Source organism: Marmota marmota, unplaced genomic scaffold (genome assembly GCF_001458135.2).
Source record: "Marmota marmota marmota unplaced genomic scaffold, marMar, whole genome shotgun sequence".
Lineage (NCBI taxonomy): Eukaryota > Metazoa > Chordata > Mammalia > Rodentia > Sciuridae > Marmota > Marmota marmota.
The window spans coordinates 17,801,032-17,827,355 of record NW_026000229.1 but is presented as its reverse complement, the minus strand read 5'-3'; the positions used below and the strand labels follow the sequence as shown (position 1 = coordinate 17,827,355).

General features: G+C 44.0%; 2 protein-coding genes across 9 annotated transcripts in view; one reads left to right on the top strand and one right to left on the bottom strand.

Annotated features, from left to right (window-relative positions):
• The window catches only part of Aph1b (aph-1 homolog B, gamma-secretase subunit), a 57,619-nt gene extending 46,367 nt beyond the window's left edge, over positions 1-11,252 (top strand). Inside the window, exon 6 of the mRNA XM_048793696.1 lies at positions 8,548-11,252. Within this exon, the coding sequence (XP_048649653.1) occupies positions 8,548-8,571 (24 nt within the window). The 3' untranslated portion in view covers positions 8,572-11,252. The remainder of the gene's footprint in view (positions 1-8,547) is intronic.
• Ca12 (carbonic anhydrase 12) overlaps positions 1-26,324 on the bottom strand; it is a 56,919-nt gene that overhangs the window by 10,824 nt on the left and 19,771 nt on the right. For all 8 annotated transcript variants that reach the window (XM_048793694.1, XM_048793693.1, XM_048793692.1 and 5 more), the window contains exons 3-8: positions 10,038-10,217; positions 9,048-9,193; positions 6,022-6,117; positions 5,109-5,172; positions 4,689-4,846; positions 3,054-3,180 (exon numbers count right to left, since the gene is read on the bottom strand). In XM_048793694.1, the coding sequence (XP_048649651.1) occupies positions 3,054-3,180; positions 4,689-4,846; positions 5,109-5,172; positions 6,022-6,117; positions 9,048-9,193; positions 10,038-10,217 (771 nt within the window). The remainder of the gene's footprint in view (positions 1-3,053; positions 3,181-4,688; positions 4,847-5,108; positions 5,173-6,021; positions 6,118-9,047; positions 9,194-10,037; positions 10,218-26,324) is intronic.

Here is a 26,324-nt window from a genome sequence, read left to right as displayed (position 1 = left end):
AAGTTCAAGGCTAGCCTTAGCAACTCAGAAAGGCTCCTAAGCAAGATTCTGTCACAAATAAAAAATAAAGATTGGGCATGTGGCTCAGTGGTAAAGCATCCCTGAATTCAATCCACAGTGCCAAAAAAATAACAACATAAAATGGGGAGATGCTACTGGCATCTAGTGGATAGAGACCAGGGATGCTGCTAATGCCACAGTACACAGGACACCCCCACAGTAAGAATTATCTCACCTAAAATGTCAATAGTGCCAAGGTTGAAAAACCCTAGGCTAAGGTATGGCTAGACTATAAACTCCTTAGAGATGGACAGCAGGTCCTGCACTCCTTTCCTGAGCACAATCTAGGAAAACAGCAGGGTCAAGTTAAATGATTCAGTCACAAGTATCTCCATTTGTTAAACCCCAGATTTCCCTCCCCCCGCGTTCTATCCTGCCCAGTTCTCTGCACCTTCTCTCCTAGGGTTTTCCTCTATACTACTTTTCTCCTGGAAGAATTTTCTGACCCCATAACTCTTGTTAACTTCCAGAGAAGACCCTGATAAAGCAGACTCTTCATTATAAACTTGCCTCAGTGGTTTAAAAGTCTGCAAATAAGTCCAAATTGCTCAAGGTTCGTTTTGACAAACAGACTACACTATAAACCTGAAAGAGCAAATATCAGTCTGAGACTTGCTCCAAGTTGCATGAGAGGCCCTCGAGAATGCATGCACCCCTGGGCAGATAAAGTTTGGATCTTCACTCCTTGGGGACTGCCTCTTTATTCTTCCTTGGGAAGCAGCCCTGTTTGCTATCAGTGCTTTGGGAAGTAAGAGGGAGAGGAGAACTCAGGCCAAGTTTCTATAATCAGCCTCCAGATGAACAGGTTTGCCTTGGACTGCCATGGATTCTCATTCTAAGGAGAAGGCTAAGCCCAGGATTGGCTATGGAAGCAACATTTCTGGTCAAGCCATGCAAGAGGGTCAGTGGCAAAGCTGTATTGGAGCTTTGATCTTGATGTCCTAAGCTAGGAGTTGGTTTGCAAGCTTCTGCTTAGAGCCCTGTCAAACCACCCCAACTAGACTTAGAGAACTACAGAAGCGCTCTGCTACAGACCTGCCTGCACTGCCCAGTCTACAAGCAGCTGCTTAGACCTGAGCCAGTCTAAGAAGATGGCTAATTATTCCCAATGCCACAGTCCATTGTTACAAGTGGGGGTTACTTTTAGATGTCATAATCAAATTCCTGCACGGTTTCTTCCGATCCTCTGTAATTGCCCTCAAACTCTGTCCCTGCAACATAAAGTTAGGATTGGCAGTTGTTAGTGTCCATTTTTAGAATCATAACATATTAGAACTGAAAAGATCACTTCATCTTATGTGACTGAGGAAACCAAGGCTGAAAAAGAGATATGATTTGTCTACATCATACATGGGGCAGAAAACAAGATGAGGCTTTGGACCAAGCCCCCCTGACTATAGGGAAAGTATTTATTACCTCATTCCCAGCGATGTGTATAGACTATTTTGGAAAACATAACTGAGAGTAGAATTCTTGAATCAATGTCAGCAAAGTCCCTTATCTCCAGTAGAATTTTATGTTTTTTTAAAATTTATTTAAGAGTTGGAGTACTTTTAAACCTTAAATACTATATATTCCACTTAGAAGAATGGGAAAAAAGAATGCTGTATCCAGAATAGATTACAAAGGAAAGCATCCTGGAAATTGGGGTCATTTCCTAGAAAAAGAAGTTGATAGTTATCATATTATAGGTTCTCAATTTTTAGCAAGGGTCCATTGTTCACAGATTCAGTTTGCAGACTGAGAAACCAAAGAAAAGAGGAAAGTGGAGTTAACTAGTAGTATCTGAAGAGCAGAACACAGAATGCGAATCTTTGGGCAGTTCTTAATTATGAAACTAATAGAGGTCATCATTCTGACTATATGAGTGGGTAATTCAGAAGAGAATCTTTCTAAAGCTTTCTGACAAGGACCTTGAACACAATCTTCATCTACACAACTATGTTGAGGAGGCAATAGTTCTCACATCATAAGAAAGGAACAAAAAAAAAGTGCACAGGAGAGATGAGGGGCATGGATTCTCTGGCAAGTGAGTTAATGGGGTCATCTTTAAATATGAATACTCAGTCCATGAGTGACATAAAAGATGAAGTGGAATGTCCACAGACCTTCCATGATTCTGACCACTCAAAGGATTTCCACACTGGGAGAAGCTCAAGAATCAAGAGTGAGAAAATGAACTCCTTAGGGACTGCCTCTTTATTCCTCCTTGGGAAGCAGCCCTGTTTGCTTAAATACTATATATTCCACTTAGAAGAATGGGAAAAGAGAATGCTGTATCCAGAAGAGATTACTGCTCCTTTATCACCTTCCCTAACCTCCAGCAGTGTTGAAGGAAGCTCTGAGCTGACCTGGAAGTTACAGATTTAGAAGAAAGAGTGAGCCCCATTTGCCTTAGGAATAAACCACACTATTAAGCTTCATTCAGTTTGGAACATATATACCTGTGCTTATGTAAGCTCCAAGGAGATTAGACAAACAGGCTGAGTGGGGAGGATGCTTTGATGCCCAGTGGGCCCTGCTACACTAGGCCTTGAGCTGCTCGTGGCCGTGGAAATGGTTATGCTCACAATATTACAAAAGAGTGCTGTTGGACATTGGTAGTGCTGGAATCACCTGGCTAGGCTTAGGGCAGGATGGATGCAGCCCTTGCTGCCAAGAAGGCCTAGGAAGAGAAGTTACAAGTCTCATCTGTAAAAAAGGTCCTATTGTAAGTCTTAAGAGCAGGGATCATTCTTCAGAACAGAGATGTCTCCAAGAACCTCTCTTTCCCCACTGTGGGAGACCTCCAGACTTAGCAAGGGACCTGATTGATGTGTCTGGAGATCCTGGCCTAGGTCAGTAACTAGTAACCCGCAACACCTCAAGGAGCTATTACCCCAGTTTCTGTGGCAGCCAGAGTGCTCTTAGCCAATCTCCTAAGGGCATCAGTGCCAGAGACAAACTTGGTGTGAAACAGAGCTCTATCACCAGACACACACTGCTTCCTTCACCTTGTCGAAAGGAGATGTATACCAGTCTCTCATCGAACTTCTGGACCCGACGGAAGTTGTTGATCATTTCTCTTGGTGAAGGGTCATCCAGTTGTGTGAAATACAAAGCTGTCTCCAAAGCCAGCAGCTGAGGGAAAGAGCAGAAACACACCCATGGGCAGAGTGATATTCCCTGGTCTGGCCTCCCTGAAGAGAGCCCCTGGGAGAAGCCTCTGGAACCAGCCCATGGGATGCTTAATAGGAGGCATTAGAAAGCAATGCGGAAGCCAGAGAACTGTTTCTTCCTGCTTCCACAGGAGTCTTGTTAACTGGATACTGGTCAGTGCTGGCGTTTTCCAGCTGCAGAGACTCCAGGGAAGGGCCATGCTGCTGGGCCCTGGTTACACCCAGAATCTGTCCCCACAGAGGGAAAGCTGGAGAGACAGAGGGCTCCTTAGCTTCTCACGGAGGCTCCCTTCCCCTCAAACTGAAACCCAACTCTTTTTTTTTTTTTAATTCAGGGGTGCTTAACCACTGAGCCACATCTCCAGCTCTTTTTTGAGTTTTGTTTTGAGACAGGGTCTCACTAAGTTGTTTAGGGCCTCACTAAGTTGCTGAGGCTGGCTTTGAACTTGTAATCCTCCTGCCTCAGCCTCCTGTGTCGCTGAAATTACAGGTGTGTGCCAAAACCCCAGCTCTTAAAGCAAAGGGGCCTGGAGCTTGTTCCAGTAGTCACAGAAGAATAAAAGGAGAGAGCTAAGAGGTTCCTAGGTCATCTGACAACTGACTTCCTGGCATTTTCACATACCCACAGAGATTATATAATCAATTTCCAAGGTAGTTTTTGGGTTAGCATGCTGCTGCTTCCCCACAATTTCACCTCCTGATTCACCATCCTCGCTCCCATCCGCCTACCTGCTGCCAATTTATCTAGGTTCTTAGCTCAGAAGCTGGTAGTGAAGATTAGGAGCAACAATGAGGGCTGTACGGGACCATGAAGCTGAGGTGGCGGTGAGCAGGTGTGTAGCTCCAGCTCCTGGGGGAGCCAATTTTCTTTTTCATGCTTTTAAGTTGTGGCAGAGAGGGATGAGCTATAACTTTAAACCCAGAAGACCTGACTTTGGAGCTCGGCTTTGTCATTAACCAGTGGATGATCCAGCAAGCTTCTAACCTTCATTTCTATCACTATAACATGAAAGGCTTAGAGACGGTTGCTAAGGACTTTGTACCCCACTTTGCAGTAGACTGAGCTTCTTGAGGGCAGCAACCCTCACTCATTACTACAATCGCACACCCATTTTGTGAAATGATTTAACTTGATGCCATCTCTATTTTGCCTTCTAAAAGAACCAGGCTCCTCCCTGACCTGGGAAGTGAATACCACCCAGCTGCTAAGGAATATATCAACAAATGCAGTCTTTCAGCTCTTTTTTTAAAGAACTGTGGAGGCAAGCATTCATTTTCCTAGCTTGACTTTGTAGCATCTCTCTGAAGCTCAGCCTATAATTTCTGCAGTGTTTTCAGGCACCGGTGATATTTGGAGAGGTTTTGAATAGCTGCCAGTGAAACTCTTAAACAAGGAAATAGAGTCATTGATTGTGATATGGTTTGTGGTGGGGACCAAGGTACCATGGGGACTCTGGCTCAGGCAGTTACCTGCTCCTGGGAAATTTGCACAGGATTTCGGAAAACCGTCCAGAGCACAGTGGGGTGGCAAGGAGGTGTGGTCAGGGACCCTTCATAGCGGTAGTACTCGGCAGGCCTCTCAGGAAGCAGTTCTTCAATGTTGAAACCTGGGATGAGCACTTGTTGGCCTGGAGAGACATGTTGGGGAGACAGTGTCAGCCTCACTCCCCACAGCAGAGATGCAGCTAAGCAGAGTGACTTCACCTAGAAATATGAACTCACCCCTTTCTGGGACATCCAACCCAAAAGCCTTGTCATACACTTTTAAACAACCTGCAGCCCTTACCCTGGTAAACACAGAAGGGACCCTCCCTTTCCATTGTTTTTCTTAAACAGTGTGACTATATCCTTCTCGAGCAGAAAGGGGATAAGAATCCAAGGGCCCCTTACCTTTGTACCTTACATGTTGAAGGTGACTGAAGATCTTGTCATATGATGGATTGAAGGAGCCCATCTGCAACAGAGACCATGCAGGTTTTGCTAGGACAGAATACTACAGGCTAAGTCTGGATTGACAATTGCTATCAGAAGGGCTGAGCTGATGGTATGTAGCCACCTGCCCTCTGGTCATCTCTGAGAATCCATCCTACTAGGATAGTTAGGATGGTTCAGAGGCTGTTGGGAGTTAGTGTAATGGTCCTGCCATGTCATATCAAAGGATTTCCTATTTACAACTGAAGGCATCAGGCTTGAGTGTCCCATGGCATGGGGTACAGAGTGTCTGTACATGGTATCCAATTATCTGTACATGAGCCTGGAGGCCACAACTAGCATGTCCATCTAACCCAGAACTTAAGGGAGTTCTGGGTTCACAAAAACCAAGTCAGAGAAGTAAGCACGTTGGGAACTGAGGTAATACTGCCTCATTAGGGAATACGCAAGCTAATCAGAAGACGATCCCATTTTCTGAGTAAAGAATTCACTCTGGGGTCCATATATAGATAGCATGGAGTTTGGATACTGGAGGACAAATCAGGGGCTCAGCATCTGACAGGGCAGCGTAGTGACCCTCTTCCCCACAGATTCTCCCTTGCTGAGCAAATTACATGCCTCATGCAACAAGGCTGGAGACTGGGCCTTATTTTTCCAGTGTCACAAAAGACATGTCCATTTCCCCTCTCCAACCACAGAAAGGGCTGCCTCTAGGCCAAGAAAGAACTCAAAGGGACTATTCATGCTCTGGAGGTAACATGGGGGAGCATAAGGGATCAGCTTATTACCTCAGGTGTACACAGAACAAAACGTCAAATCTCAAACTTGTCCTCGCTACAATTTTCATGAAAACCTTTTAAACATTTCTTACCTCAATGAGGACAGCTAGGACAGCGAGGCCTTCTGACTTGTCACTGGCAGAGCTGACGTTGGGGTACAGGTCTGAGTTATAATGGACAATGTGCAGCTGCAGTGGGAGAGAAGCTGCCTGTCAGGGGATGAGTGGCTCTCAGAGGAAGCTTTCCCTTCTACTGGAGACAAGAAGTCAACTGGGAGGATAGATACCTGTCCCTCCCCTCCCCCAACCAACCCTCCCTTCTTGGTATCCCCACTTTTCCCTTTTCCCTCAGTCCTCTCCAAACTTCAGTTCCCACTAGGGCAGACTATTTCTTACTCACTCATTGGACCCCTGGTATCTGAGAAGGCACCAGGAAAGTACCAGATGTGCAATAGACATAAATGAATAAATGAATGGGTTTTTATATTGGCCATAAAGAAACCTGAGCGCTTGAATCTCTTCCCCTTCTGATTTTTCCTACTTATTCTGGAGTCTATGGCTTGCCTAGCCTCAGCCCTGGCCTCTCTGCACTTATCTAGAAGCAATGAGATGGAGCAGGAAAACCTCTAGCTGTAATTTAATCATAATTGATTCAGCACAGGACATGCAGATTTATCCGTTGGGTGGATAAAATCATAGCATGGCATTTATAAAGGTTTTTATCAGCCACATTTTAAGAGGCCACGAAGCAAAGTTACTCCATATACATAGACATCTATCTTCACAAAGTAAAATTCTAAACTCATTTTTTTTTTCCAGAGCAGAAATTACTTTTTATTATTAAGGTATACAAAAGGTAAGTTTTTGAGAAGTCATGGGTTTAAAAAGTCTAAGTCTAAGCTGGGGATGTAGCTCAGTAGTACAATGCTTGCCTAGGCATGTGTGAGGCCCTAGGCATTGTTAAAATTAACCCAATTACTATGTATAATTATGATGCTCTAATAAAAAAAATTTTAATTAAAAAAAAAGATCACTGCTGTGACAAATTCTGACAATGTTTAGGTTGACTTTTAATCCTTAAGGTGTGGTCACCTGGGCTTCAAAAAACTGTTACTAGTAAATAGTCCTGCATACACAGCACATGTATTTTTATTGATCTTTGTCCTTGAGACTATGACACATTTAGATTTTCATCTCTTTTTCTTTTCATTCATCTCATTTTCCATTGTATGTGTTTAGAAACAGAATTCAAGCACATTTTATTGAATACAGCTTAAAGTCCCCCATTCAGAATATTTTTTTGTCTTTATTGCTGTTTTGATTTTTTGGTTTTGTTTGTTTGTTTGTTGTGGTGCTAGGGATTGAACTCAGGGCCTTACACGGACAAGGTAAGCACTCTTCCACTGAGCCACATCCACAGCCTCCATTTGGAACTTTTTAAGTGGTCCTTTCTCATCTTAAAAAACTGTATCAATTCTTCTTTGAGTTCCCTGTTTAGGATTTCTTGGGGGTTCCCTGCTTCACCATCTTTCCCACATGCCATGTTGGCCTGGCATGGCCTTGAGAAACACAGTGGAATTCTATGTGGCTAAATCCCCAACAACCTGGGTCTTTCTTTAAAAAAAAAATTATATATATATATATATATAAAAATAATATGTTTATTTTACTTATTTATTTTTATGTGGTGCTGAGGATGGAACCAAAGGCCTCACACATGCTAGGCAAGTGCTCTACCACTGAGCCACAACCCCAGCCCTGGGTCTTTATTTCTTTTACAAATTACCTTTGAGCTTGGACTCTGAGCACTTTTCTAAATGTGTTCAGATTAAATCAGAAGGAAGCGAACACTAATCCAGGCCCAATGGACTTTCCTGCTGAGGGGTTTGAGAATCTCCTTTTATAGTCTCCATCTAGAAGAACCACTGCTTTCAAAGATTCTCCTAGAGAATCAGCCATTTAAGATCACCCTGATGTCTTTTCTCTAGTATTGGCATCTATGGCTCATCTTCACCAGGCTCTTGGTCTGATGGTATGGCTTAATAGCAAAAAATACAAGAACAAGAAATATTTCTAAATGCACAAACCCTCACAACCTGCACCCTAACTCCTTCTTTATTCCCCATGGGGGAAGTAGAAGCCTCAACCTTGCAATTAGCCTGGAAGAAATTGCAGTTCTTGAGCTTCAGGGAAGGGCCTGTGCTGAAATATGTGAACCTCCAGTAGTGCCATCTGATCAACCAGAATCACATCCCCTCCATGCTTGTAATCAGACTTATAATTAGCCCGAGACATTAAGCAGTTCAGCAGAGGAGAAGGGTCTTGCTGTTATTTACCAAGAGCTCCGCTGGCTGATCAGGAGCATTGATCTCCTTGTATTTAATTCTCTGTAAACACTTGGAGCCCCAGCTCCAGCTTAGTGCTTCAGGAGCTCTGAAATGGAGCAGCTCAGTGCCCCTCCCTTTCTCACCCCATTGCACACTTGTGATACAGGAAAACTGCTATTTCTCATTTTCCTTTGACATTTTTGGCTTAGCATCTCAGGGTGACATAACAAAATGCTGATATCCCAAATAAGCCTCTGTGAATCTCTGATTGCTATGATGTTCTATATTACAGTGTCAATCATCCCTTGATTTGTAGCCAAGCAGAAGAGTGGCCCTGGACCTGTCCCCATGTTCTCAAGCATAATCCATGTTCAGAGAGAGAAAGAATGAGATAGGGAGGACATTTCAAAACAGCCTGACATGTGGAGAAGACTGTGAAGTTTGGAGGAGGAATGCACCAGTATGATTTAGCAGCAGGATGCATCAGCCAGGCAAGCTGATGAGCTCTTCGTCTGCACAGAAAGGAGGAAGGCATTTAGAAAAGGAGTATGTCCCTCTGTGCCATCTTGGAAGCCCGGCCTTCTCAGCAAGATCACTAAGGAAAAGAGAGACAAACTCAGCTTGTTCACAGGAGGAGAACCAGGATACCAACAGAATAACTATAGCATGGCTGGAGCAGTTGTACCTTCCAGTGCTGCTCACAGGCGCTGACTGCTGCCCATCCCCTGACTTACCTACCTGACCAGCCCGCCCACCACCAGGCAGCCTCTTCCATACTGGTCATTCACTCACCTCAGCAGCAAAGGGCTTCCCACTGATGGTGTGCTCAGAGCCACGGGGGTCATTGCGGTTCCCCCAGTGCAGGTGCAGCTGGGTGGCACTGTATCGGTGGGAATGGAGGCCCTGGATGTGCATGTCTGAGCGCAGGATCAGTCTCACTGGGGAAAGGAGGGGCAGCCTTCAGAGCCCTACCCAGCACCAGAGAGCAGTCAGATAGGTGACCCCGCCCCAGGTCTGGATGGAGTGGGTGGCTGCAGCAAGGTGCAGACTAGAGAGATGCAGCCTGCAGGTCAGAAAACTGGCCTCCTCCCCAAGAACACCCCATTCCCTAAAGCAACTCCAGCACCTTCAGGGTTCCTCTTGGAAAGTGATTCTGGAAGCACTAACTCTAGATCGGTAATGGATGTTTCTTTATATATCAACATCTGGCTATGAAGATAGAACGTTTAGTGAAGCACCTTCCAGGCTTTAGATTTATATAACAACAATAATTTCTATTTGTGAAGCATTTATTATATGCCAGACCTTGACACACCTAATCTCTAGTCTTCTCAGTACTCATCAATATGTCCATTTTCCAGATGAAAACTCATGGAAGTTTAAGTCTTACCCAGAATCTGATGGCTCAAAAATAGTCAAGCCAGGGTTCAAATTCAGGTGTGTCTGACTCTAAAGCCTGGATGCCCACCCCTACAATAGAACTGTATGTCCCTTGAGGAGTTCGTAATGGCCACAAATTCACTCCTGCTACACACCCAGTGGACCCAGAAGCTCAGGCCTGTCTCCTCCCCCATCCTGAGAGAAGTGCTTCTTTTGTCAGAATCACCTGAATCCAGCATCCCCTGGAGAGAGTGGGCCAGGCAGACCTCAAAGGCTCCCCTACCAGGTCCCATCTCCTGGATGTCTCTGTGGAGTCCCTCCATGCCAGGTGGAAAAGGGCAGGCCAAGGAGCCAAGGGAAGCTCAGACCTATCCCTTCAGGTCTCCAAGGTCTCTCACTCACCTGAGTGGCCATCATTGGTCAGGTTCAACTGCTCATTGGCAGACACATTGTAACCTTGGAACTCTAGAGGCACAAGGCTGGCATCATACTGGAGGATGTCACCATGCAGGTCGATTGGGGACTGCAGCAGGCCCCCACATAATGGGTACTTCTTGGACCAGCTCTTCTCCCCATTAGGACCTGTAAGGAGAGATTCAACTCCAAGATTTAGTTTTCCACAAAGCATTTTTCTTCTTCTTCTTACCCCATGTTCAACACAATTACTCCAGGCTCTTTTCTTGATCCCCAAAGCTAAGCTGTTTAAAACCCAGAGATCTCAGCCTACAGAATCAGATACAGCAAACATCTCAAGACCACCTGCCATTAAAATGAAATGGGGAATGAGGCTGGAGATGTTGCTTTGTGATAAAGTGCTTGCTTATCATGTACAAGGCCCTGGGTTTGATCCCCAGTACCATGTTTAAAAAAAAAAAAAAAGTGATGTGAGGAATGAAGAACTAGAGCAGCCCATGTCAGAGTCTCGGGCTTCCCCAACTCAGTTTTATTTTGCACATAGTTCCTGTGTTGACACAATACACATTCTCTCCACATGAAGACTGTTGGCATTCGGGAATTTACCATCTGCTTATTGAGAATTTATTATGAGCCAGGAACTGCTCTGGGTCTTGGAGCCATCAGGTTGAACGTCAGAGCAGCCCTGCTCATCCAAGCTGGCATTGTAATGGGGAAAAACTTAGTGAAGCTGTTGAGCTGTGCCAGGTTTGGGAAAAAATGGTATTTGACCACAGGTCCAGGTAGGATGTGGATTTACAGGTGTGACCTTCCTCATAGGAAATCCTTGAAGACACTGATTCTTGATACCCCATTTAGAGTGCAGAGTCCAACCTGACAGGGATGCTTGAAAAATGTCAAGTACAGGCCTGGAACCATGGAGCCAAGTGCAGGGTTTCCTTCAGAGTAGCATGACAATACTACAAACTAATTATTACAATATAATTGACAAATTATCAGTGATGAGGAACAGACTTAACACAAAAATCCTCCAGGGCTCAAGCTTCTTGCTAACTACCAGATAGTAGTCACTTCTCTGGAAATGAAAATAAACATTCCATGTTTAGATAAACTATCCTACTCCCACAGGGAAAATCTTTAAAGAATGTAAATCTGTGTTTAAAAGATTATCTCCCATGGTAATTAAACAGATTTTCAAGCTGAGATTTCTCCAGGAAAGCAAATAATTGGCGTGTCATGGCTCGTTAGGGTAGAATCCATGGTGCCTGTTGGGTTTTCTCAGATCTGGGAATGAAGCCATCTGGGGTCCATTCATCAGAATGCGGGCACAGGAAAGGGTATGAACTAGGTTAGGGGGAAGGAACACACTTCCATAGAGAATAACACACTTCAACAGGAAACCAAACAACAGTTTTCTCTTTTGTGTGTGCCACTATCCATTCATGTGTTCTTCATTTCAAGATCTCAAAACCCCAGACTCGGTAACTCAACTACAACCACAGAACAACTGGGTGAGAAAGAAGCTGGAGGATACCAAGTGTTCACCCCAGGGGGGAAGTAGAGCAATGTAGTTCCTCAGCTAGGAGCAAAACTGAACTCTTCAGTGGCATAAGAGCGAAGTCATCATGAGGTATCATGCTAACTCCAACATCAGGAGAGGACACAGGATGGCAGGACTTCCCAAGAGAGGCCATCAGCCTTCCTGTGCTCACAGCACTGCCTGGGCCTACAGCCAGGGAGAGAAAAGCTGCCAACTAGGCATGAATGGGAAAACTCAGGAAGTACAGAAATGTAGCACTGAGATGACTTTTTCTTGTACACTTGACTGAAGAGAACTGGGTTAGGACTTTCTTTTCCCAGAGTGGGAAGTCCAAGGTTTTCATCAAGAGGGCATTTTAGTGCTAACTAAACAAGAGCTTCTGGAAAACAAGGACAGCTTATTTCCTTCTCTGTAAACCCAGGTCGTGAGCAGGACCACATGCCCGATGAGCAGTTATCATTTCTCCCAATCACAGAGCTTGGGAAACGCTTATAAGGAGGAATCTTTCTTAATCGTGCCCTACATTTATAAGAAGTTAGGACTAAATGAGGTATTTAGGAGTAGAAAAGACTAAGGATTTAAAAAGAACAGTGTCCAGACAAAAGTTTCCTTGGAAAGAGAAGCAATGCGATATTGGACCTGGAGTGTCCAAAGAAGCAGCCTGCAGCACTGGCTGTCCCACACCTGGGTGAGCAGCCGCGAGCAGGTCGTGTTCCCTGCTGCAGCCTCCCCTGCCCTTGTCACAAATGGGAGGGTTGGACGATGTGTTCTAGAAGCTCTGAAGTTTATCAAGAATATCAGAGCCAAGCACCCTCACCCTCTGCACCAGGCGAGTCAGAACAAGTTGAGAGGGTTGCTCAGGCCAAGGCAGCACCTGTGCAGCTTTGGGAATGAGGGCGCAGGGCACTGGAGCTCCTGGGGCTGGCTGGGGAGGGGACAGCATCTGCATTAGGAACCTGCTTCTGTCCTGGCTGCTATCCACAGGCAAGCACATCCTCAGGCACCTGTCAAGGGCTTAGAGCACCACTTCTAAAGAGCCTTTTCTATGCTTCTTCCTGCTGTTTTCCCTCATCATCGCTGTCCTTATTATTGTTGTTGTTCTATTTCATCCTTTTAACTCTCTAACTGTGGAATAAGGAAGATAAGAATTGCCACATTTTATAGATGGAAATTTAAGATAAAATGATTCGTCCAAAGTTAGACTTTGACTTAGAAACAGAGTCGCCTTGCTTGGGTCGCAGCTTCTTTGTCCTGCACAGTACTTATGAAGAAGATCTAGATACGTGTGTCCTCCCTCTCCCACACTCTCCTTAGAAGCAAGGGCTGTGTCTCATTCATACCTGCATTTCCTATGAGGCCTGGCACAGAGCAGGCCCTCACATATTAACTGAGCTGGATTTCCATGAATGTTTTCCTGCTTTATCCTTTTCAGGGGAAGCAAGTACCCACCTTAATCCCCCATATATTTTCCCTGTCAGAAAAGAGGAGGACATGGATCACTTATGCAGGTTCACAGTGTACCCTCCTAACTTTCCAGTTGACCCGTGTGAGGATGGGTTGTAGTTGGGACCACTCCTAAAATGAGTCTGGTTTCTGCCCTGTAGCCTGAGAGGACCCCCGTCCAGCTCCTGGCAATGGCTTCTGTCCTCTTCTTGAACAGCTGGGGACACTGTCAGATAAAACTCTTGTATTTTTTTTAAATATAACTTTATTTTTTACTTTTTATGTGGTACTGAGGATCAAACCCAGTGCCTCACATGTGCTAGGCAAGCACTCTACCCACTGAGCCACAATCCCAGCCCGAATCTCTTGTCTTTGTGGCTTGCAATGAGCAATAGAGTTGCCACAGGGTGGGCGCCAGGACAACCAACATCCAGGGTGATTGTACTGGACCCCTGATTCCCACTAGTCTCTGTTGGGCCCATTGTGACTTGTGGTTACAGTAGCCCTGACCTTGCTGGCAGCTACACTGCAGGCTGCAATTCTTTAACTGAATCTCAGCTTTCACACTCTTGCCAAGTGCTCTGCTGCCACTCTGCTGGGAGTGACTCTTCTAAAGGCAGCATTTATTTCCAGCTACTGTAAACACTTGATTTTGCTTTGGATTTTGATTTCACCTCTTCAGTTGGTTGGATTCATCCCATGATCATGATAAAGGAGATCATGTGTATCTCACAGTTTGTTTACCCAAATAAAATCAAGAGATTATTTCTTTCCAGTTCATGGGTTTTCCTGCTCTAGGCAAAAAGAAGTGGACAGAATTTCTGTTTTGAAATGTATCAAGAGATCAATGTGGCCCAATTCAAAATGGCTCTTGTGACTTCTGAGTGGGGATTATAAATCCCAGGCCATGCAACCTGCATTATCCAGATCCAGAACTTTAAAAAAGTAAAAAGGGCTGGGGAATAAAGCTCAGTGGTGGAGCACCCTGGGTTCAACCTTCAGTAACATACACACACACACACACACACACACACAGAGTAGTTTTCAAATGTATACAATAGTAGAGAGAGGATGAAATGAGTTTGTATCTCCCAGTTTTGAAAGTGCAGAATTCACAACCTGTCCTGCTTCATCTCCCTGGATAACTCTGAAACAAATTCAGATAGATTTCACCTGCACATATTTCATTATGTTTTTGTTTTCATTTTGGTGGTACAGGGGTTTAAGTCCAGGACCTTGGCCATGTGAGGCATGCCCTCTACCACTGAGCTACATCTCCGGTCCTCATACAAAACACGAGGAGTTTAAACAAAATAGAATGCCATTATCACCCTTAAAAAGTTAATACCTTAATGTTATCAAATTTAGTTAGCATTTGGATTTTTTCAAAGGTTATAACTATTTAATAGTTGGTTTGCAAAATTCAGGATTCAATAAGGTCCAAAAACTGCAAGCAGTCACTGTGTTGGAGCTCAGATTACAGTTTGATGGTGCAATGCTTCAGCAGAGTCCTGGACTCCACTCCTACAATGCTCAAACTCTTGTAGCCAGGCTGATTTGCCCTCAGTTGGTCATGGAGCCCCAGGTTTCAATCACCACCATCCTGAGTTAGACCCTTGCCACATCATGCTGCTTCCTACAAGGGACCCAGCCTCAACCTTTATTGTGACACCACCAGGCTCTCTCCTGTTACAACCAGATTAGTCTTGGAATAGTCCTGCTTTGGTGGCACCACCCACCCACACACTTCCTTTCTCCCCAGCATGTCCTGCCTTTCTCCCAACAGGACAAAGCAGAACACCCCAGTTGTTTTTCATGACCTCAAAATGCCCCAAACTGTCAATGTTTTCAAGGACTCTTACACCCCTCCCCAGCTGGTGTTGCCAACCTCACTCAGGATAGGCTATGACCATCAACCTTCCCCAAGATTCTTATGTTTAAAATCTGCATGAAATGCCTTCCTTCTTCTGCACATTTCCAAAGCTCGTCCATTTTTTTACAGTCCGGCTCAAGTCCTGCTGAAGGGCCTCCAGGGCCCTCTCCTCCCTGGCTGAACCTCTTGACCTACTCATGGTTCATACAGTCACACAGTGACTCATCATTAGTCTGATTCGCCTGTGACTACTATCTCCAGACCAGCACATAAGCCTGTTCCAGACTAAGCTCTGTCTACACATTTTGAAGAGCTTTTTGTCACCTTCTCTCCCCATGTCTAAACACATGGTGTACTTAGTAAACACTTAAGGAATCCACTTGGAGGTTTTCTTAAGCTCATTTAAAAAATTTAGCCATAAAAGGAAGAGGGGTGTGTGTGTGGGGGGGTGGTTATGGGGAAAGTTTTGCTTTGTTTTTAGTGGAGGGACCTGAGCATAATTCTATGCAGATGGCAAAAAAAGACAAGAGAAGGAATGCTGACTATAGGAAAATGAGGAACCCATCAATGAAGTGCCCCTCTGAGAAGACAGAAGTGGGATGGGGATCCAGTCAAGAGAGGTATTAAAGGTCACAATAAATATGTGCTGAATGCTGCATATCAGAACCCTGCAGGCTGTCTGGGAATGAAATCCATATAGTGAAAAACCCAATCAATCACCTGTGGGGATTCAGGCAAAATCAAATGTGATCAGAGACAAGGACCAGCTAATGGAAGACAAGCAGTCTCCCGTTCTCACATTCTAAGATGTATGCAGCGAGAGTATAACAAAGGGACTAAAAAAGGTGGTGTTCCAAAAAATGCATTCCAACTTGGTCATTTTCTTAACATACCTTGTGTTTTGTTTTAAAATCTAATCACAGAGGATTGGGGTTGTGGCTCAGTGGCAAAGCACTTGCCTAGCATGTGTGAGGCACTGGGTTTGATTCTCAGCACAACATGTAAATAAATAAAATAAAGGTCCATCAACAACTAAAGAGAGTTTTTCTTTTTTAAGTTTAATCAGAAAATTTCAAAGCATGTACAAAAGTCCAGGTGTAGTATAATGGTCCCATGTGCCCACCTTTTCATGTTTAGTCTAGTTTCAGGTGTGTCCCTACTCCATCTATTTCCTCTTCCCCAGGTTATTTAGAAGAAAATCTACTGATGCTTACATATCACTAAAGATGAAAGGTCTTTAAAAAACATAAGATCATTTCATATCTAAAAAAAGTTAATTCCTCAATGTCATCCGATAGCCAGTGTTCAAATTTCCCTGATTGTCTCACAAGTATATTTTAACAGTTTGCTTGAATCAATATCCAAATAAGGTTCGTGTTTGATGACTGGTTGATGTGTCTTTTAAGTTTCTTTCTATACAAAATTTCCTGTTTCATTTCTCTCTAATGTAAGTATATTTATTCTGTACATATGTACGGCCTTATTCTTGCCCTGGGCAAATAATTTATGCAATTAAATGAAGGATACTTTTATTTATTGTATAACCTGTTTTCAGACATGGTAGGTGGTAAATGAAAAACATTATGGGTTAAGTAATTTCTTATATTTATATCCTGGCACGTATATATTATAACATGTTTTATAATAATAAACACATATAGAGTTCTTTAGAAGACAAGAAGTATATAATTATTGGCACAGTTTTATTACTGTTTCTCACTATACATCCTAGAGCTCAAGAATAATTAAAATTTTAACGAAAATAAACATTGTTTGTGACCTGGAAGGATCTGACAGAGTCTGGGCCAACAACAGTATGCAGCTTTCAGCATCATCCAATTTTGAGGTTGGCCTTGGGTCCTTTTGAAATTGGTTCCTCAGAGCTGCCCACTGCCCCCTGACATTTCTTGGTGGTCACCCTCTCTGAGGTGGTCGCTTGAGGTGCCTGTGTGAATGCTAAAGGCAGACAGTTGTCTGGGAGCTGGCTCTAGGGCACGGCTCCCGCTGGCTACTGAAATGCAATCAGATTAAAACTTGCCCAAAGGATAAAACCATAGTGGCAAAAGTGACGCATTCCAGATGTCAGCATACCTTTTTTTCCAATCAATAGCCAAAATTTGTTTCGGCTAGTCCCCCAAAAGCTTTGGATTATTTTGTTTTGCACAGAGAGCTGACCACAATAAAAGTCCTGGTGTGTGTGTTTACATGAAAGTGATCAAAGATTGTGTAGCAACTTTGAATGCACATTTAATAAAATAGATTATGTTTGCAATAAAAATGAGTATCCACAGGTTAAATAAAAAATCTTTACTTGTCACTACTTTAGAGTACTATTTAATTTGTGACTTAATTCATTTATTTCTTCAAAAAATGGGCCTACTATGTGTCAAGTACTGTACTCAGTGCTGAATGTGATGGAGAACAAAATAGAAATAGTCTCTGCCCTTATGGAGTTTACATTCCAAGGGAATGGACTGCTAATGAGTAACAAATAATAAAATAACTAAGTCAATACACAAAGAAAATAATCACAGTCTACAACCAATGCTGTGAAGAAATTAAATCTAGACTGTTTTGAAGAATATGGAGAAACCACTGCTGGGTAAGTGATACAGGAAGGCTTCCTACAGGAGGCTGAGACTTAAAGTATGGGATGAAACCTGAGGAATCGTATTCCAGATGGAGGGCCCAGGAGACTCAGAGCCCTGCTGCAAGCTGGTATATTCTAGGTGTATGTGAAGCACTGACTCTGGAAGAATGTGAGATCCATCTGGCTTCCCTTTGCCAAGGCGGGTCCCTGCTCTATGACAAGGTTGAGCAGGAATAATTTGGCACCTGCTCATGTACACCTGTTGGGAAGATCTTTTTTGGGGGAGGGGTTGGCTGGTACCTCCCTCCTGCTGGGATTATTTTGGGGCTACTGGGGCTCATCCATCAGTCCTGGTCCTATAGCTGGAACCACAGAGATCACAACTAAGCCACAGGATCCTATTCAGAGGGCAAGACAGCCTTCATGTCTCTCTAAATCCATCTCAAAACCATATATCCTCAGGATGTTGTTTGAATATAGAAGTTATCTTTAAAAATACATTTAAATACTTTTACAGCTCTACAGTTCACTTCTGAAATTGATTAAAAGACATATATCTTCTCATAAAAATCCAGTCGGCGCAGTTCCCATAATGTCTACCTTGGCCGGATTCTAATCCCCCCCAGTCCACAATCTGCTGAACTCTGCCTGTTTTCGCACCCCATAAGTGACGGAAAGGCACAGCCACAAAGCCCAAGATCCTTCCCAGAAGGGAAGGAGGCTGCCAGTAGGATGGGTTAATAATTGATGGATGAGGTCTTATGATCGTATTATTTACAAACAGAGGTCAAGGAATCACACTGTGGAGCTTTGCCTTTGTTAATGCTATAAGTGAATCAGGCCTGGGCCCAAACAGACAGCCAGGGCTAGAGCGCTCATTATTAATAAAGCTTGAAGCTGGACTAGTCATAGTTGGATAGTTCTTTTTCCTTGTATTTATGATACAGATCAATTTTTTTTAAAAAAGACTCCTTTTCAGAGATGCTTTAATCTGCTTTATCTCAAAGTTTTCTTTTTATTATTCCAATTGTTGTTTGGGTCAGTTTGAGGAGAAGGAATCAACTTGGGCTTTGTAAAAATGCCCCCAAGCCAGTCTGGCATCATTTTTGGGTCAGCCTTGGTGGTGGGGGCTGGTGGCACAGGCTGGGGGAGTGGGGAAGGAGTGAGCTGTGAGTCTGGTGCTACCAATCAACTCCTGCCAGCCCTGGGGGAATACTCCAGGGGGGAGGGGGCTCCACAATCATTCACCCTCAGGCATCAAGGCCTCAGTCAGATTCTTCCTAGAAGGAAGGTTTTTAAAGGGAGGGGGGTGGGTTTCCAGGCTGCCAAAGATAAATGGCACAATTTGCTTTTGCCTCTCCATCTTGGCCACCCTCCTACATCCTTATGACCTGTTGCTTAGAGTCTTTTCATCAGGGAGAAACCCTGCCATCTTCCTGGACTGTGCCATGCCTGCTCCCATCTTTCCTTTCTATTCCAAAGAGCCAACCTGCTTGCATTCTGCAGATACATGGAGTGCTTCTCTCTCTCAAACACCCTCTCACCTCCTAAGGCAGGATAAGTTCTTCCCCTCCTCTGTGCTCTGTAGAGCCCTTTGTACCCCTTCCTTGTAGCACCTATTCTTATTAAAATAATACTTTGTCTTTCTACTCCAGTAGCCTAGTTGTTCTCAAAGTGTGGTCCACAGACAAGCATCATCATCATCATCATCATCATCACCATCACCACCATCACCTTGGAATTTATTAGAAATGTAGATTCTTGGGCCACGTCCCAGACCTACTGCACCAGACTCTCTGGGGGTGGCTGCCAGCATCTGTCATTGAACACAGAGGCCAGGTGATTCTGACATTCACTGAGGGCTGAAGCACTGCACTAAAAGGGCAGCTTCCTTCATTCATTTGTGTGTAACTGCCTCCTGCAACTGAGCCCAGCACACCAGGGTTTAGCAAATGGTTCTTGAACTAAAAAAAACAACAACAATAAACTACTAACGAGTTAAACAAGTTGCTAAAGTGGTAATTGCTTGACACTGAAAACTAGCAGGCCTGAGTCACCTGTGCATGCTCAGGTGAATGCAAAGCCCTCACCTAATCCAAGGCCTTGAGGTTGGAGCCTGAGCCTTTTTCTCTTCTGTGTCAGAGAAAGGCTGCTGTTTAAATTTTTTTATTGTGGTAAAATAGATAAAACACAAAATATGCCGTTAGTAACAATGAGTATATTCAAATTGTTATGCAATCATCACCACTATTTTGTTCCAGAACATTTTCATCATCTCAAAAGAAATCTCTAAATCTAGTAAATAGTCACTCCCCATTCTTCTTCCCAGCCCCAGGCAACCACTAATATACTTTCTGGCTCCATGGGATTGCCTACTCTGGATATTTTATGTAAATAGAATCATACAGTATGTGGCCTTTTGTGGCTGACTTCTTTCACTTAACAGCAAGTTTTCAAGGTTCATCTTTATGGTAACATTTATCCCTACTTTATTCCTTTCTATGGCTGAATAATATACCATTCTAAGTCTACACCACAATTTGCTTATCCATCCTTAGGGGTGCATTTTAGTGTCATCTAAATATCTGTGGTTAAATTGCTATTAATTTTCTGTAAAATAGTTGCTGTTTGAAATAAAACATTGGTGTTTCTCCCATTTGGGTTCTGGAAAATAAGCTGTGACCAGGTGTGGTGGCACACACCTATAGGAGGCTGAGGCAGCAGGATTGTGAGTTCAAAGCCAGCCTCAGCAACTTAGCAAGGCCCTAAGCAACTTAGTGAGACTTGGTCTCAAAATAAAACATAAAAAGGCCTGGGGATGTGGCTTAGTGATTAAGTGCTTCTGAGTTCAATCCCCAGTGGAAGGAAGGAAGGAAGGAAGGAAGGAAGGAAGGAAGGAAGGAAGGAAGGAAGGAAATAAGCTATGTATGGATCCAAGAGGCAGTCGGCAGGAAAGAATATGGTTTCTAGAAAACAAGAGGCTATGGTCAATGCAGCTATTTGTTACAAACTCCTGAGTGGAAAGGGAAAACTTAAATAATAATAATCATGATAATAAAGGCATATTCCATACAAGGCAGTGTTGCAATGTTCCCCTGCACTGAAAAGAAACCAGTGGGAGACTAAATACTGTGGGCAGAGGCTACCTTTGTGACAGGCTTGCTTCCCTGGCACAGAGAGATTTGAAAATGTCACAGGAGCTTCTCATCGTGGGTATAGCTGTCTGGGTACTGACACCCCACTAACTGCTCTCCTCTCCCTCCCTCGCTGCCTCTCCCCATCCACTTCTCAGCACTCATTTTGTCAAATGTATGAGGCTGTGAGGCTTGACTGGCATTTAGACCCAGGGAACAGTCTGGATATGTAAATTGAATGTGGCCTTGAACTATTCCTTGTGGACTTTCAATACCTGTCTACTTAAGCAAGTGCTTCCCCTTTTACTCCTGGTCTGGTTTCTCCCTGTTTGCACCACGCATCTTACAAGAACTGCCCGTGCTCACTTCTGCACAACCTCTGACTCAGATCTCACCCTACACCATGTCCACTTCCCACTGAATCCAAATTGACTCTTCTACCCCATTTCCCTTGCAGCCTTGACCTAGTGCTCTATCTACCTCCAAGCCTATTGTTTCCTCTTCTTTTAAAAAAAAATTTTATTAATGCATTATACTTATACATAGTAGTAGGGTTCATTGTGGCATCTTCATAAATGCATATAACATAATTTGCTCCATTTAATTTCCCCAGGACCTCCCCTTTCCCTCCCCTCCCCCCTCCCCCGATCCCCTTCCTCTACTCTTCTGATCTTTCTGTTTATTTTTTTAAGTGGCATATTTTAATTTCTGAACAAAACCTCTCCTCTCCTTTGGGGACACTGCTTTGTCTGAGTTGTTCTCCCATTTCTCCTTCTTCTTTCTTCTCATCTCTGGGGCTACCTGTCTTTTAATGTTGGGGGCAGTGGTTTTGTCCCAGAGTTTTATCCTTGGCCCTTTCATCTTCTCACACATACACTCCCTGGGGATGATATTATTCCCTCCTATACCTCCAATACCATCTCTAGCCCTGCTCAGGACCTCTTTCTTGCCTTCGGGACTCTCCATTGGGGTAATCCTGAAATCAGACATGGCTGATAGAGGAATCAGATAGGGAAACAAATAATCTTTTAAAAATAACTTAACTCACCATCTTTTCCTCCCCCACCTTCCCTTGAAAACTTCCTCCACTTCCTTCCAAGTGCTCTATCTCAGCTGGTGAGACCAGGCACCACCGCAAAGACCTAGGAATCATAGTCAGTCCACTATTCTCTTCTCTTTCATCCCCCACTTCCAGGTCCTGAGACCTAACAAATTTATCCTTTTAGGTTGTCTTTTTAAAACTTTTTTATTTTGAAAAAATGTAAATGTATGGAAAATTTATCAGAATAGCACAATGAATTTCCATGCACTCTTCATCTATGATCACCAATTAACATAACACTTTGCCATATTTGCATGTATATCTGTCGCCCCTCCCCCTGTCTCTGTTCTTGTTGTTATTTCTAAATGATTTGAGAGAGCGACAAATAAGATGCCCTGTCATACTTAAATACTTTAACATACATCTCCTGAGAACAAGGACATTTTCTTATATAACTACAATATAATTATCAGTCAGGAAATTTAATAATATTATACTGTTATCTAATATATAATCAATATTCAAATTTCTATACTCAGTCTCAAAAGATCTTATCACAGATAATCTATTATTTATAAAGTGGAAAATGGTAACATTTGATGGTAGAACCCAGCAGACATTTTAACGGTATAAACAAGGTTATCGCCAATAATGGGACAACTGTGTGCCATTGTGGGACAATTGTGTGCCTCCTGATGTGGTGCATCATGAAAGATATATTTCTTATTACTTCTGTGGTATTCATGTCAATGCATTCCATCTGCTTTTCCTAAGAAACCCAAAACTGAGGGACCTTCTACAAGATCTAAGCACTATCTGCTACACAGTCTACATCCTTTGCAATGTCAAGGGCATGAAAGGTCAAAATAAACACCACAGATAAATGCAATAGGTTATCTGGATTGAGTCCTGTATCAGAGAAACATGCTCTCAAGGACAATGTGAATTTTTGCTTTAAATGTGGCCACCCTTTCTCCCCACAGGCACAGCCCCTGTTCAATCCCACAGCTGTCTGTCTGTACCCCTCCTTAGCCCATGGCTTCAGGCTCCCCTCCAGTCCTCCACTCTCCACATCAATGCACACCTGATCCTGGCATTACTTTACTGACAGTTCTTGAGAAGCTCCTCAAGCTTTCAGGATAAGTCCCAAGCTCTATTGTGCAGGTCACAAGACCCTCACGACCCTACCCACTTCTGCAGGCTTTTCCCCACTACCATCTGTCAAAAACTGTAGATGGTCAAAGATTTTATCCTACTTGCAACCTAATGAGTGAGTCTGCCACAGTTCCATGGACACTGGAAGACGACATGGGACTCCTGGGTCAGAGACAAAAGAGAGTTAAATATTCACAAGAGTAAGATTTGCCAGTTTCCCAAGGCCCAGTTCCCCAAAATGATATGAGGGCCAGGTGATGCCTGTATATTCCAACCACTCAACATGATGGCAGAGGAACTGGAAGCTTAGGAAACCTCAGTTTTTTAAAGGGGGAGTCTAGCAAACCCATCCAACATCGGTCCTCCAGGGAGACACCATCTTTATCATACAGGCAATAACCAAATCATCTCTCTGCCTTGGAGAGAGATCTTATCTCTATCTTTCAAGGTTGTTTGCTATGAAAAAGAAATCTTTGAAAAGAGTCTGGAACAAAAGCAGTCAGCACCTCTGCTCATGGATGTACTGAAGAAACAGGACAGACCCATGGAAAACCATCCCCGACACCAGCCTGCAAATACTAGGCTGCTGCCCTCCTGGGCCTCTCCCGGTGCTCTGTGTTCTTTCTCACCTGCTTCTTAAGGCCTCTATTGCTGGCAATGGGGTAACATCCTCATCCCTATAACATACCACTCCCACAGATAAACATACGTTCTCCTTGCCCTACCAACTCCTCTGTCTTAAAAGAATTAGCTCTTCAGGCAGGACTTTGCTGACAGACACTTTTACCCCCAAATTGAAGTCATCCATCCCCTCTGTGTTCCACAGCACCAGTGAACATTATCATAGCACTTAATCTGCACCATAGAAATACCTGTGTATGTATCTGCTTCCCTCTCAGCTATCAGCCTGCTGAAGGCAAGGCTTTGACTCTGAACCCCCATGTCCAGCCCACAAAAGAGAATCACTGAGAATGGGCGGAAAGAAAAGTGAATCAGCTATCATTTTAAAGCCACCAACAGTTTCTTCCAGTCATCTGAGGTGGAGTTGGATGGGAAAATGATGAAGCTGGGAAGCTGGCATGGGCAAGGGCAGGACCGGGGGCTCATAAGCACATTCTACATCTTGGTGAGGGGCCCTCTCTGTGTGGTGGTAGGGAGCGCTTCAAAACCCCTTTTTAGTTAAATAGATTCAAGGCAGGCAGCTACCCAGAATTTCTGGGAACATGTAGCTCCAATTGTGGATTTTCAAATCCTGACACTGCAGGCCCAGATGCCCAGCATTCTGTTTAGTGATCCAGTGATAAAATTGGGTATGTCTTTATCAGGTCTGTGCCCTTACAAAGAATACTTTTTTAAAATATGAATTTTGACTATGCTAGACCAGATTGTTGTTGCCTCCCCTGTGATGTTATTTTAACTAAGTCAAGTGGTTTTCAACTGGGGGCAATTTTGCCCCTTAGGGGACATTTGGCAATATCTGGAGACAGTTTGGGCTACTGCAACTGGGAGATGCTGTTAGCATACAGTGGATAGAGGCCAGGGATACTGCAAACATCCTACAATGCACAGGGAAGCCCCCACAACCAAGAAACATCCTCAAATGTCCATGGTGTAGAGGCTCAGAAGTTCCAGGCTTATTTTATCAAATTGTGGTTGCCCCACCTGGCCCATGTGGAAGAAGGGACCAGATACCACTTTCAAAGGAGATTTTCTTGAAGGAATTGGATATTCTTACTGTCAATCATCTTTGGCAGAAAAGAAGAGTGGGACTCTGACTATAGGAACAGAGAACAAATCCAGTCCACAATAATAAGGCTAATGCCTAAAACAGGATGGCACCATCTCATGCCATCTGAGGAGGCAGCATATGATCATCACCCTGGGGAAGAACTGATTACAGATATATCTGGTTTGCATTTTGAGGTTGTAGTTGCCTTGTATCGATCAAATTTTGTTAAATTCCAAGGCCTAGTGAATTTGGGATATTTTTTCTTTAAAGCTGCCATTTAGTGAGCACTTAGTGTATGCTGGGCATATTTGTTTATCAGGGTTGGCTAACTTTTTCTGTAAAAGGCCAGAATGTGGGCTGGGGTTGTAGCTCAGCAGTAGAGTGCTTGCCTAGCATGCCTGAGGCACTGGGTTCGATTCTCAGCACCACATATAAATGATTAATAAAAATAAAGCACCATCAACAACTAAAAATTTTTTAAAAGGCCAGAATGTAAGCATTTGAGTCTTTGCAAGCTATCTAGTCTCTGTCCCTGTTTAATTCTAGCTATTGTGGCACAAAAGCAGCCACAGAGAAGATATAAACAAATGAGTGTAGCTGTGGGCCAATGCAATTTTATTTACAAGAACAGTGGTAGGCTGGACTTGGCCCATGGACCACAGTTATTATAGTTATTTTTCTGCATAATAATCCTATGATATAGGTACTATGCACTTATTTAATAGATGATGTAACTGAGCCAAAAAGAGATTGAATGTCATGCCCAAAGCCATACTGCTCATGAGAGTTCTCAGTCTCCACTGTTGCAACTTTCAACACACTTTGGAGTGTCCACAGCCTGGACAGTGTTAGGAGTTATGAAGTGGTGAGAGGCACCAACAGATAAGACCTGGGTGAGTGTCTAGAGCTGGAAGAAGAAGCGGCAATGGAGGGCTTTGTGATTTTGTAAACATTCCCTTAAACAGTCCCTGGGGAGTCTGGAAATAAGGAAAAGGGGATCTGATCAAAGAAATAAACTTTCTGCAGTTCTCAGGTTGGAGTTTGAACTACAGTGAATGTGGACTGGCCTGTGAACATTAACCTGATGTCAACCAAAGCCTCAATTAAGAGCTTCCACATGCTAGGCACAGTGCACACGCCTGTAATCCCAGCTACTTGGGAGGCTAAGGCAGGAGGATCACAAGTTCAAGGCCAACCAGGGCGGTTTAGTGAGACCCAGTTTCAAAATAAAAATTTAAAAGGGCTGGAGATATAGCTCAGTGGTAAGTGGTAAAGTGCTTGCCTGGCATACACAAGTCCCTGACGGAGAGAGGAAAAAAGTCCATTTTGATAATTAACCTGTAGCCCTATTACTGTTTTTTAAAGCTACTCTGGGGATTCAGCCATAGATCAGGTAATTTCAGGCTGCAATTCGCCTGCGGCTTGCAGACAGATTGCTAGGGTTCAGCGCCTGGGTGCTTCTTAGAACTTGATCTTATCGGAGCGAACACCAAGCGCGGGGCGGCCGAGTTCCGGCTCCCCAAACCGTCCTGGAACCACCCTGGCCCAGGGCTGCGGAGCCTGCGGAGGCTGCTTCTTGGACCCTGCTCCTATCAGAGCATACAACAAGCACTAAGCAGCCGAATTCCGGCTCCCGGAACTGAGCCCGCGGGGACTGCTTCTTGGAGCTTACACTTATAGGAGCTTACACCGAGCACGGAGCGGCCGAGTTCCGGCTCCCGGAACTTCCCTGGACCGGGGCTAGGAGCCCGCGGAAACTGCTTCTCCGT